This window comes from Chanodichthys erythropterus, chromosome 9 (genome assembly GCF_024489055.1).
Source record: "Chanodichthys erythropterus isolate Z2021 chromosome 9, ASM2448905v1, whole genome shotgun sequence".
In the NCBI taxonomy this organism is placed as follows: domain Eukaryota; kingdom Metazoa; phylum Chordata; class Actinopteri; order Cypriniformes; family Xenocyprididae; genus Chanodichthys; species Chanodichthys erythropterus.
The window spans coordinates 24,260,351-24,274,787 of NC_090229.1; the positions used below are offsets into that span (position 1 = coordinate 24,260,351).

Genomic DNA, 14,437 nt, shown 5'->3' on the forward strand with positions numbered 1-14,437 from the left:
CTTTTACTGTTATTTTGGCATGTGTGGTACCCTCCTCCATGTAATATTACTTTCCATCGCTAATTTCATGACCAAAAAAGAGATTTGTTGTACAATAACAGCTGAACATAGATTGACTCCTGTCTTTGTTTGATTCTGTTGGTGTCTGAAGCTGAGAAGTGTCCTTCGCACTAAGAACACAATGCGATTTTTGGTAGGAAAAACCTCCTTTTAGATGTGGGCCATTCATGTAGTATTGTACTGTAGGTTGCTTACCACAGTTGGTAGAGTTCGTTGGCTCCATTCATTAGCTTTGTTCGGTTAGTTAATGTGAAGTGTAGATGTTAACAATTGTAAATGTCAGTGCTGCTAGAATCTTTGTGCTGAAGAATGTTTTTTTATCACAGACCAGACAAACTGGTCTCTGTACGTTTTTAATACTACTTTCTCTTTTCCTTTTCTTTGCATCCCTCTTTCTCTTTTCAGGCTAAAGTGAGAGAACTGGAGGAAAAATGCCGGACACAGAGTGAGCAGTTTAACCTGCTGTCAAAAGAGTTGGAGAAGTTCAGGTTGCAGGCTGGGAAGTTAGATATTCTGAGCAGCAGTCAGCTCACCGGGAGCGACTCACCCGGTTCACCCACCAAACCCCTCACCCTCTCCCAGCTCCTCAACGGCCTCACTGCCCCCTCCGGGAAAGGTAATGTGTGCATACTGAAGAAGACCATGTGTTGACACTTCCTTACATAGCAAGAAACATGGTATGGTTTTGATTATGTGGTGGTGAAAATCCATATTTGACATTTTACTGTTTCATTCATTCTAATTAATTTAAAGCTGCTGTCCGTAACTTTTTTTGGTTAAAAAATTATCCAAAATCAGTCAAGTACATAACCAAAGTGTGTTCAAAACTATCTCCTTGCCTTAGGCCGATTCACAACAGTAAGCTTGCAATAATCTTTCATAATAAAATCGGTACTGGTGGTCTTCCGTGGCAAAATCGAGCATGCAGCCCTTCGTCTTTGCGTCATTATGTCACGTCTATAAACAGAAAGAAGGAGTCTCAGCTAGTAGGCTATATCATGTGAGGATGCTGCAGGCGGCGGATCATTTATAGCCTTTTCTCACAGCAGCTGCAATAATTAAACTTATAATTTTGATGGTGGATTGCAATCCAGAAAGGTCCAAATGACAATCATCTGTGACAACTGGAGATTCACCCGTAGTCAAAACCAAAAGACTTTGGACTGCGGAGTGGCTACAGAAATTGAAATCTACAGGTAACACTAATACACACTAAATACACATAGTCATGCAACGCTGATGTTGTTAACATTAACAATTTGAGAACAAAGCATAACAATAATAATAATTTGCATGGTTCGATGTGATCTGAGCTAGGCGATCATTAGATTTAATGATGTTTTATTAACAAAGTTCGGGAGGAGCAAGTTCATATAAGTAACCTAATTAGCACATGTGGAAAGCATTCAGCTAATCAATTCAACCAACAACAGGAGGTATATACTGTAGACTTACCTCTGTTCGTTGACAGTTTATCAACATCCCTCCACCACCCCATCTCCTCACTTCTAGTTTTATCTATTATTACCACATCGGGGGATACTCTGGGTTTGGGACAAAATTCTGAGCTCAGAGCTCTCCCCCGTACAGCACGCCAAATATGCATAACTTTACTCTATTTATTAATATGAATATGTGAAATCATCATTGGCAGCACGATTTATTGTAATGCCTTTTTTCTTAGTTGGTCAGAACAAAAGTGGCAGACATGTTACTTACTTGTTCAGATGACATTTTCTGGTCAAAATTCTTATTTTGGTCATACTTCCAAGACAAGATAGTATCCACACCGATGTGGTGACTGACAGCAATCCAAGTAAAGATGATAATTCCACAAATAACTGCAATTGCAGGTTTCAAACAGGGATGGTGACAAAGAGGCAAAACTTATTGACTGCAGCTTTAAAAAAAGCAGATAAAAGTATAGAAGGACCTCAAAATATTTGGAAACTTTTGAGCATCTTTGTCATTGCATTATAAAACATTTTGCATCTGCAAACAGAACTAACTTCGTTTAGTTGCTGTTTGACAACTATATAGTGGCTTACACTTTTTTAATTGTAAACAATACTGTATACAGTATATCTATATACAGTATATCTGTATATTGATTTTTATCATTTTAAAGCTAAGAAGCATTCTTATTTAACAGTGTTTGTGCTTTATTTAATTAAAATAAATTGCTTTTAGGTATAAGTTTTGTCATTTTGTTAATGTAGATACATTTTTTTTTAATTAATACTTTTTATTCAGCAATGATGCATTAAACTGATCAAAAGTGAAAGTAATAACATTTATAATGTTACAAAAGGTTTCTATTATTTCATATTCATGCATCTTTCATCCTTTACCTTTCCCATAAGGCAATATGAAACAATATCTAATGCTGAATAATCTGAAGACTGATAAGATCAACAGCAGTGATGATGTGCTGAGATGGAGGGAGGAGGATGGGGCTGTACACAGTAATGAAGTAATCAGTCACCTTTGTGTGTGTGTGTGAAGGTAATGAGGATTCGATGAGTAAGATCTCAGAGCTCATTCGGCCTCTGCAGATGACTGAAGGGGAGAAGGTAGAGCTCCTGTCTGTCAAACCCACCTTCCTGTCACGCAGCACACCCTCCAGCCCACGGCGGGCCTTCCTCTCTGAGGTGCGGCCCGTCATCGCCACTGCTGTGAGTATCACAAACGAACGAATCAATCAGTGATATTAATGTTAACCCTTCACACTTTTATTTTAGTTTAATCTTTTAAACTGAAAGTTAAATATATAAAAATAAGTGAGGTTCTACAAAATAAAATAGTTTAGATTTGCATTTTCTGAATGAAATACTAGTGCTTGCAAGCCAGTACAAGAATAGTGTTAATAGGCTTTAGACTTTGGTTCTGTGTGTAAATTAAATGCAAGCATTAACCCATATAGGCAGCTATAGATGAGAAAGACAAGAATTCAGTTTCCAAATAAATGCAAGAAAGTTTAATAGAAATTCAGTATGCAAATATTATAATGATTTTATCCCTGTTAATTTTGAAAGATAGCAGTGCAAATCAATGCCCGATTTTTACTTACATTTATTTAAAATTTGACTTAAATTTATTATAAAGTTTATACAGTCCGAATTCTGGAAATGTTGGGACGTTTTTTTTTAAATTTGAATAAAATGAAAACTAAAAGACTTTCAAATCACATGAGCCAATATTTTTTTTCACAATAGAACATAGATAACATAAATGTTTAAACAGAGAAATTTTACACTTTTATTCACTAAATGAGCTCATTTAAAATTTGATGCCTGCTACAGGTCTCAAAAAATTTGGAAATTTTGAAAAGATTCAGATGGGAGAACATCTAGCAACTAATTAAGTTAATTGATATCATGTCTGTAACATGATTAGCAATAAAAGGGATTTTCTGTTCACACAGAATGCGTTTTTCTATTCGAATGTGCTACTTTCCCATTGTTTTTCTATGTAAACACGCGCTTGATGGAAATGCATGACTATTACGCTCGCGTCTCGCATCTTTTGCAGCACCTCGCACATAAGCGCCATGTTTTTAAGACGCCCTGTCAAGTTAAAAGAATTTCAACTTTTACACGCAGCGCCACTCCTCAATGTCAGTTCCAAAACAGTGAACCAATCAGAACTTGGAGGTGGGGCAAGCGTTGCGAGCTTCTGTTTACAGTAGCAAGTTGGCATGACAACTGTTTTATTTGATGGCAACATGACAGAGGAGGCGCTCAGTTTTATCTTATTTTCTTTTTTTCCATGTCAAAACTCATATCTAACAATTCTGCTGTTTGCCTATTTCTATCATTTCCGTTATTGTTGTTATTGCATCACATCTCAAAAGTACGTCTTGAGACCCTCGCGTTCTACGCTGCGCTATTTTTAAAAATCATTCCTGAGCGCTGTGTTTCACGTTTTTAGATGCAAACACGCCTTCTGTGTGAATTGCCCCTTAGAGAGGCAGAGTCTCTCAGAAGTAAAGATGGGCAATCTGTGAAATAGTGCGTAAAAAGATTGTGGAATAATTTAAAAACAATGTTCCCCAACATCAAATTGCAAAGGCTTTGCAATACTCATCATCTACAGCATAACATCATCAAAAGATTCAGAGAAACTGGAGAAATCTCTGTGCATAAGGGACAAGGCCAAGACCTTTATTGGATACCTGTGGTCTTCAGGCCCTCAGACAACACTACATCACTCATCGGCATGATTGTGTCAATGACATTACTAAATGGACCCACGAATACTTCCAGAAACCACTGTAGTTAAACACAATCTGCTGTGCCATCTGCAGATGCCAACTAAAGCTCTATCATGCAAAAAGGAAGCCATATGTGAACATGGTCCAGAAGCGCCGTCATGTCCTGTGGGCCAAGGCTCATTTAAAATGGATGTCCAGATGATGTCTATTTCAGGGAAGGCTTTGTGTATTTCAGCAGGACAATGCAAAACCACATACTGCAGCTATTACAACAGCATGGCTTCGTTGTAGAAGAGTCCGGGTACTGAATTGGCCTGCCTGCAGTCCAGATCTTTCACCAAATTCCAACACCAAAACTCCAGAAACTCATAACCTCAATGCCCAGACGTCTTCAGACTGTTTTGAAAAGAAGAGGAGATGCTACACCATGGAAAACATGCCCATGTCCCAACTATTTTGAGACCTGTAGCAGGCATCAAATTTAAAATGAGATTAGATTAGATTTCAACAGAGCAAAGTAGATTCTAGTCGTGTGTCGTACCACAGTGATTTGGCCATTATGAGAATAATTACAGTATACACTGACAGACTGTGTGTGTGTGAGAGAAGGAGTGTGTGGGTGTGAATAGTCCAATCTGTCTGCTCAGACTGTGCTCTGCTGGTGTTATTGGCTTAATCGCCCACATTATCAGATTGCACACAGGAATTTGTTCTCAATTAATTCAGATTTCAGTTTTTGCCAAAAAATTATCAAAAATCAGAACTTGAAAAACATGTATTCTCTTTAAAACCCATTGATTTGTCATTGACATTCTTAGGCTTCACACTGCACACAATCTGATTTGGTTTTCAAACCCGTTTTTGAGGTCTGAGCGTTACAGTGGCATAGCAAGTCAGCCCTGGGCCCATATGCAAATAATTTGTAATGGGTTGAAATCGCGGAGATGGGGGTCTGGGTACCTGCATACCCAGACACATTACCATTGGAGAGCTCACAGTGTAATTTTGCAGTTTGATTAAATATAATCGGCATCATGAAGTGTCACCAGTATCTACAACAGCACAATGCCAAAAGACACCACTTGAATTATGAAAAGCAACTATTTTGAAATTCGATATGACCAATTAGACTGGAAAATCGTATGTAATCGGATTTCAAACCACATATGGTTTGTCGCTGTTCAGACTACAAAAAAAAAAAAAAAAAATGAATTTGAGTGAATTTTTTTTACGCCAAAAATCTGTCTAAACAAAGCGTTAAACTCCCTGGGCTGATAAGGTTTAGCATGCTGCTTTATAACAGCAATACTGTAAGATAGTAAAGCTGACTATTAACTCATCTATCTGCTTTTCCTCTCTCTTTTAGATGGACAAAGAGATCGGCTCGTCCCCCAGGTCTAAGTCCAGATACACAGGCAAAGTGCGACTGTGTGTTGCCCGCTACAAGTAAGTGGATCCACTACAGCTGTTGTAACATGTTACCATAAGTTACAATTGGACGTTTGGTGTAATAATAGGTTATAGCGTGTCTTTAGCTGTAATGATTTGTTATATCATGCCATTAGCTGTAATGATTAGGTGTAGAATAGCATTAGTCACTGTATCAGTTCTGCCTTAAAGAAATATTCTGGGTTAAGTACAAGTTAAGTGTATCAACAACATCTGTGCACACAATCAATTACCACAGACACAAATTTTGACTCATCTACCAAGCACAGCAGATAAACATTTAAAATACACTGTCGTACAATAATAGAAAACGTTTACCAAAAATACGAGATTTACATTTCAGCTTTTAAACCCTCCAGTCAGTTTGCCCGAGGGCTTCCATTGCTCCACTAGCATCACCAGACGGTATTACAAAAAGAATGAAAAATTATGTTTTAAACAGGTTTCGCTTAATTATATCAAGCTGGCCGAGATCTGTTTAACATGTTAGGGAAATCAACCTACAAATCGCTTAGTAATATCAGTGTTTTGCACTAATAGTTTAACATCACAACCATACATTTCTCCTTTAGGTTTGATTTAATCAAGAATATACCTTAAATTTAGGGTTTAATAATAATTTTAAAAAAATCATGAATTCAATTCAGCCTGTCCTCTGTGCAGTTATAACCCTTACGATGGCCCCAACGAGCATCCTGAAGCAGAGCTCCCCCTGGTGGCTGGGAAGTACCTATATGTTTATGGGACCATGGATGAGGATGGCTTCTATGAGGGTATGTCACATTACAGGGCTACTTCAGAGTGGTTATAAACTACCATTCAAATGTTTGAGGTCAATAAGATTTTTTAAGAAAGAAAGTTTTTAAAGGTAGTCTCTTCAAGGTAGTCTGCTCAACAAGGCTGCATTTATTTGATCAAATATACAGTAAAAACATTAATATTGTGAAACATGATTACAATTTAAAATAACCATTTTCTATTCTATTTGAATATATTATAATTTATACTTGTGATGGCAAATCTGAATTTTCAGCATCATTACTTCAGTTTCCAGTATCACATGATCCTTCAGAAATCATTCTAATGATGATTTGTTGCTTAAAGGATTAGTCCACTTTTAAATAAACTTTTCCTGATAATTTATTCACCCCCATGTCATCCAAGATATCCATGTCTTTATTTCTTCAGTCGAAAAGAAATTAAGGTTTTTGATGAAAACATTCCAGGATTATTCTCCTTATAATGGATTTCAATGGGCACCAAACAGTTGAAGGTCAAAATTAGTTTCAGTGCAGCTTCAAATTGTTCAATACGATCCCAGATGAGAAATAAGGGTCTTATCTAGTGAAACCATCGCTCATTTTCTGAAAAAAATGGAAAATTATATAAGTTTTAATAATAAGCTCATCTTGAACTAGCTCTCTTCTTCTTCTCCTCTATTAGAATTCCGGCAGTGTAGACGCTGCTAAGTGTCTATTACTGCCCTCCACAGGTCAAAGTTTTGAACTAATTTTTATATGCAATATGCTAGTTCAATAGTATATAACAATTTAGTTCAAACTTTGACCTGTGGAGGGCAGTAATACACTTAGCAGTGTCTACAATGCTTTAATTCAAATAGAGATGAAGATGAGAGCTAGTTCAAGATGAGCATTTATGATTAAAAAATGATCGATGGTTTCACTAGATAAGACCCTTATTTCTCATCTGGGATCGTGTAGAACGCTTTGAAGCTGCACTGAAACTAATTTTGACCTTCAACTGTTTGGTGCCCATTGAAGTCCACTATAAGGAGAAAAATCCTGGAATGTTTTCATCAAAAACTTTAATTTCTTTTCGACTAAAGAAAGAAAGATACGGACATCTTGGATGACATGGGGGTGAATAAATTATCAGTAAAAGTTTATTTAAAAGTGGACTAATCCTTTAAGAAAAATGTCTTATTATTTTCAATGTTGAAAAGTTTAATATTTGTGTTGAAACTGATTTCTTTAGTGAATAAAAAGTTCATAAGAACAGCATTTATTAAAACTAGAAGCCTTTCCAATCATTTTAAATGCCTTTACTGTTTGTTTGATCAATTTAATACATCCTTGCTGAATTAAAATATTAATTTATTAAAAAATATATATCTTACTGACCCCAAACTTTTGAACTGCTACTGTTTCCTCAGTGTGAACAATGCAGTGCCAGCGGTCAAAATGAAGACATTGACAAGTGCAGTTTTCTTTCCCATGTTGACATATATTTTCTGTTAAAACATAATATCGTTTTGTAGCATGAATAGTCTTTTCTCCCTCATGCTCTTTTTACCACTTAATGCCCTTTTCTGTTCTCCAGGGGAGTTGTTGGATGGACAACAGGGTCTCGTTCCCTCCAACTTTGTGGACTTTGTCCAGGATGAGGAGCTTCCCTCGATTCCTCTCTTGGACCGCATCAAGGAACCGTCCTACCTCAACCACAGCCCCACCTCCATGCCAAGCAGCGCCGTGAGCACCCTCAGCACGCTGCTCTCAGAGAGGCTGGATGCCCTCGGCTCGGGTACCGGGACGGGCACCAGTAGCAGCAGTGGGGTGAGCAGCTTGGGCATGAGCATGGGGCTGGGCATGGACTTTCTGGGACCCTGCAGCAACGGCACAGGCACGCTGGACGTGAACATCGATGAAATCGGAGAAGACATCGTGCCTTACCCCCGCCGCATTACCTTGATCAAGCAGCTGGCCAAGAGTGTCATCATAAGCTGGGACCCTCCGGTGGTTTTACCTGGGTGGACGTCCATCAGCGGCTACAATGTGCTGGTGGATCAGGAGGTGCGCATGAGTGTGCCCTTCGGCGGCCGCACCAAGTCTTTGATTGAGAAGCTGAACCTGGCCTCCTGTACTCATCGCATCTCCATCCAGAGCATGACGGAGCGGGGGCTCTCCGATCCGCTGCGCTGCACACTGCTGGTGGGGAAAGATGTGGTGGTGGCACCCTATTACCTTCGTGTTGAGAACATCACACAAATATCGGCTGACCTCACCTGGATGCCGAGCAACAGTAACTACAGCCACATGATCTTCCTGAATGATGTGGAGTATGATGTAGTGAAGCCTGGAGGGTACAAATACCACTTCTACAACCTGAAGCCCATGACGGTGTATAAGATACGGGTGGTGGCCCGGCCCCATCAGATGCCCTGGCAGCTTCCCCTTGAGCAGAGGGAGAAGAAGGAGGTCTCAGTGGAGTTCTGCACACAGCCAGCCGGTGAGTCTCTACATGTTCATTTCTAATTACTAAGCGATTTTACATCTGGGTATCACTAAGGCTATTAATCAATTAACCGAAACATTCAGTCAGATTAATTGTAAAATATTTCGTTGCGTCGCAGCTCGTCATGCGTTTTTGCAAAAACGTGAAGTTGATACTTCAAGATTGAATTGCTTCAATGGTAGGAAAATCTCTTATTACAGAATTTACATACAAGTCAGGGGTCATGATTAATTGCATTGTTTTTTTTGTTTTGTTTTTTGTTGTTGCAAGTGTTGCAAGATGTAATTAATATACAGTTTATTTTTATATACACACACACACACACACACACACACACATATATATATATATATATATATATATATATATATATATATATACTTCATACTATTATACTAATACTTATATATATATACTAATACTTCATACTATTCATAAACTATTCAGCCAGGATGCATTAACTAAATCAAAAGTGACAGTAAATACATTTATAATGTTACAAAAGATATCTGTTTCAAATAAATGCTGTTCTTTTGAATGAATCCTGAAAAATTGTGTCACGGTTTCCACAAAAATATTAACATTGATAATAATAAGAAATGTTTCTCGAGCACCAACTCAGCATATCAGAATGATTTCTGAGTGATCATGTGACACTGAAGACTGGAGTAATGATGCTGAAAATTAGCTTTGCTATCACAAAAATAAACTGCATTTTAAAATATATTAAATAGAAAATAAATAAGTTATTTTAAATATTTACAGTACGTTTTTATCTAGAATGTGTTTTTCTCAAAACTTATCACCACCATGCCAGCATGTTGTCTGTGGTTACTAGGCCATTGCTAAGTGGTTTCTAACGTGTTGTAATTCTGAGTGGTTGTTGATACAATCAAAGTCCCTTTAAGACAAGTCATTTCACTCAACAGCCATCTTTGAAACATCTCTCGGGCATCCAAGTGCAACTTCTATCTCTTTGAATGGGGAAACATCAAATTCTCCAAAGCTGTTTGCCAAGCTTTCGATTAAATCTCATATTTCAAATCACCAATGAAATCTAACAACAACTGTCTCATAAATTTTGTTTCTAAATGCTCAAATCATGACAAAAAACTGTATTTTTTCATGCTGGATCAAGCTCATGCGCAGTCCTATATGTGTCTAGTGAATGAACTCAAAGGGCAAATATTAATAATTATTCATAACTCATTATGATTATTAATTATGATTAATTATGAATATTTGAATCAGTTAATCAGATTAACTTGATGTAGCTACATTAAAATTACAATTAATAAATCAGTTCATCCTGTGAACACTCAGTATTGATTATTAATTAATTCTAAAAGAATGCTATTTTTCATGTCCACAGAAAAATAACATTTACAGTGCTTAGAGCTGGTAATAAGATCTGGTATTGTAAAATTGTTGTGAGGTTGTTGCTAGCATTTTTCTTGAGTGTTTGGGGTGGCTGCTATCCAGTTAATCCAACTGATCTATGTTGAATTATATGAGGATGTAGGTGTGACTTGTGTGTATGTATGTGTTTGTTAGTTTAGTTATGTGTTCATGATTTAGTTAATAAACAAGAATAAAAAAATAAATAAAAAAAATGTGCACAATGCATATTTGGTTCTGACTCTCTGATAGATTTTATTTTATTTTATTTTATTTTATTTTATTTTATTTTATTTTATTTTATTTTATTTTATTTTATTTTATTTTATTTTATTTTATTTTATTTTATTTTTTTATTTTATTTATCCATCCATCCCATATATTTTTTAGCCAAATATTTCTTATTATTATTTCCAGACCAAAAAAAAAACATCTACAATACCATGTTTTAGGATATGATATCTCGAGAATTAGGATTACTGGTACCTCAAAATGAGCACAATGTTGGACCATACTAAAATGCACCTAACTAAAATGTTAAAATCTCCCATTTTGATCATGACAGGAACTAAAATTGACAGAAAGCCTTATCAAGGCTTATGTTTTCAGATAGTATCCTTGGCCTTTTTTATGAATAAAATTAAGCCCGCAATACCACCCACGCAGTGCTTAATTTGAGCCAGATCCTATTTGATCCTGTTCTGGAAAATGTCTGATTTTGGATTTTGTCCGTGTTTGTTTTTAAACGATCCAGCATTAGCAATTGCATTACATAGTGACAGAGTGAGCGTGGGTTTATTCAGTATTTGGAGGTTACATTTTGCTATTGGCCCTCAACATGTATATTTTGGACCAATCAGCTTTCTTAAGTTTAATATCACTCACATTGTTTGGTGCTTACTGCTTATTGTTTGGCACACAGTGAGCAACGGAAAGTTTGGAGAGAGTGTACTGTATATACCTGACAAATTATTTTAATAAAAATATGTTAATATTGGAAAAAATATAAAAAAGTCAGTCAAGCATATTTTCATTTTTCATAGTTAGATCAGAAATCAATGTAATGAAAGAGACACAACAACGTCGTCGGTGAGAGAATATCACTGATCAGCTGAATGATATTTGGATATTTTGGACAGAATACGTGACAGAATAATACACTAGGGTGTAGGGCCATGCAGAAACTTGTGAATGACGGTCTTATAGTTGTGCCATCACATTTAAATGACAACAATGTATGTTCCGGGAAAACTGAAGTTGTATGGTGAGTGTCAGTAACAGCGGCTTTTAATTGTTGTTTTGGATCTGGCAATTGTTCATTTACAAATCAAGCACTGCATACATGCCTAGAAATGTTTCAATTTTTTCCAACTTTTAAGGGCCAATTATGAAAATATCTGTACCCAGAGCAGACTCTGAAAAAAATTGACTGGAATGGAACAAGTTTGTCTTTGTATCTACCAATTCCTATGAGACCAGCAATCACTATCCTTGTCCAATTATATTCTCATCCAAATATTTTGAAGATGGTGCTTCCTCAGAGAAAACGTCTCTGCTATATCTTATAATTTGTCAGTTGCTCCTCATGGAAGGTCCTCATGTGTCAGATAACAGTTAACATTAGGCGTGTAACCTTGATGTTTGCTATGCTGTTTCTGTTCATCAGTTCACCCTGCTAAAGGAGGAGACTGGGAGTTTAGTGCTCCATAATGAGCTTCCTACCCTAGAGAGACTGTAGACAAGCACAAGCTGCCTTCATTAAAAGAACCCTATGGCATGTTAGCGTAAAAACGAAGAGCTGTCGGCTCTTGTTTTCATACAACACCTATTATGCAGACGTCTACCTGAGATGTTGATCAACTGAGTTGCGTTTTGCTTTTCTTCAAATCTCAACGCTGTTCCCAGCGGACCCTGAAGATGCCTTGTTTTTAAGCTTTGGAGTACAGACGAATGAGAGCAGAGGAAATGAATGAATGCATGATGAATGGAAATGGGACGAGCGTTTGTCGCAGTAGGGAAGCGGAGCGACAGAAGATGAAAAGAGGAAGAATCAGAGTGGATGTGAGAAAGGCGAGGGCAGAGGGGGGGGAACAGAGGGGGATGCCCGGTATTCTGCTTCTGAGGGAGTCCTCGCTTGCTCCTTCTTTACTGCTTCCCTCATTATTTCTCACCGGCACACACACTCACAGACGTATACACACTCGTTGCAATGCCAAGAAGCAGAGCAGACTTGCGTATGAGAATGCTTTCAATGCCAGCTCATTTTTCCCTCCAATCCTGAGTGTGACAGGCATTGTCCAGGGAGGAAATGAAAGGCCGTCAGCATTAGTATGGCTGTCTCCTGCCGTGCTGTGGCTCTCAGCGGAGCCTGTGATTATTAACAGTTGCAGATTTTATTGATATAGAATGTTAATTAATCCTAATGTTCTGTTTGGTGTTGAGAGACCTGTAGACCCATTTAATATCTCATAAATCACTCTTCATAAGGTTGATGCTTCATGACTTATTCTAGTCTTATGTCAACGGATTATGAGAACTTGATAGCACGTTTCAAGTTTTTAACTAACAATACTTAATTATTTATGTCTGATTTCTCATATACCGCAGATATGGGTAATGTGCTAAGATAAATAATAATTTGTTTTACACTGTAGAGATAAACTTTTTTATTGTATTTTTCCAATTGTTCAACTGACCTCAGACACAACATTGCTAAAATGGTTACCAGGCACTTTTCTGAAGTTTGTATTTACAAGATTGTTAGGCTACCATCTTAACTTGTGTCCTTTGAAACCAGAAGAACAACCTCTGTGACTGGTCTCAGGAAGAACCTTTGATCAACTTTCTTTGCTTTTTACTTCAACCTTTTTTAACTTTGCCGTCCTCATTTGGGTAGGTTTTAGTTACGATCTGAACTGGCCAGTCATTTATTTTCTCCTGGGCATTTTTCAGAAGCACAACATCTCCAATCTGTAGGATTGGCTTAGCTATGCACCATTTGCGACGTCCTTGAAGTCCACTCAAATATTCATTCTTCCATCTCCCCCAGGAGACACTGGCTAAATACTGAACGTGACACCACTGTGCTCAGCATAGATCATGATTTTCAAATTGTCCAGGTGGAACTGGTGGGGTTACAATTTTCTGAGTGAGCAGCATGGCTGTCGTAAGTATCATTGGTTGTTCTGGATCAGTATAGACTGCAGACTGAACTGCAGACTGCAGTTAAGGGACGAGCATTCACAATTGCACTCACTTCTTCCATGAATGTTACCAAAACTTCATTTGTGAGCCTTGCAGGGCTATCGAGATACGTTGGGTAACTCCAATCATGTGCTTCGAGAACCCTGCCATATTCAAAGCATGCGGAGGATTGAACTGCCACCATTGGTTATCCGATAGGTAAACCTGGATGTTTGTGTTGTGGCAACCTTGTTTGTCAATTTGTAGCTTTTTGCAGGATCTGACAAAGTTGTTTCCACAATCAGGCCCAGGATCTTGATAGGGCCTCTGATGGCAAAGAAACATGGCAGGGAATTGATAAAACATGAGGCAATCATAGACTCAATCAGTTCTAGGTGGATCGTACATGATGTTTACCAGGTATGAGAGCTGGATACAGTTCTTCAGAGAGTAGTCAAGCTCTCACTAGCCGACTTCTGACACTGAGAAGCCCTTCTATGTCAATAAATGGAAAGAGTTTGCCGAGAGGACTTGACCATTGGACAGACTGACCCTGTTCTAATCGTTTAAAGTCACCTCTGTAGACTTCTCTGTGGACCGTTCAAATGATTGTAGACTTAGCCTGCTTTAGCTGCTCTTCCTCCTTATTCTTCTTTTAATGTGCCACTCATGACAGCGTCATCGGCTGGATTAAGATGAGTGGGTACAAAGTTCCACTGATGCGGTTGTATGTGTCTAATGCACTATACTCAGTTGTGAACATAGATGTAGTAATGCCTTGTCTCAGTGAAAATGTATCCTAGCATTACCTTAGAGTCAGTGTAGAATCTCACATTTTTCCTTGGGCAGAATAATATCACAGTCATCTGCATCTCCGGAGAT

The 14,437-nt window shown here is 37.8% G+C and overlaps 1 protein-coding gene across 1 annotated transcript in view; it reads left to right on the forward strand.

Annotated features, from left to right (window-relative positions):
• The window catches only part of rimbp2b (RIMS binding protein 2b), a 155,075-nt gene that overhangs the window by 104,426 nt on the left and 36,212 nt on the right, over positions 1 to 14,437 (forward strand). Inside the window, exons 7-12 of the mRNA XM_067393934.1 lie at positions 466 to 676; positions 2,566 to 2,735; positions 5,640 to 5,719; positions 6,386 to 6,495; positions 8,063 to 8,198; positions 8,289 to 8,968. Coding sequence (XP_067250035.1) covers positions 466 to 676; positions 2,566 to 2,735; positions 5,640 to 5,719; positions 6,386 to 6,495; positions 8,063 to 8,198; positions 8,289 to 8,968 — 1,387 coding nt within the window. The remainder of the gene's footprint in view (positions 1 to 465; positions 677 to 2,565; positions 2,736 to 5,639; positions 5,720 to 6,385; positions 6,496 to 8,062; positions 8,199 to 8,288; positions 8,969 to 14,437) is intronic.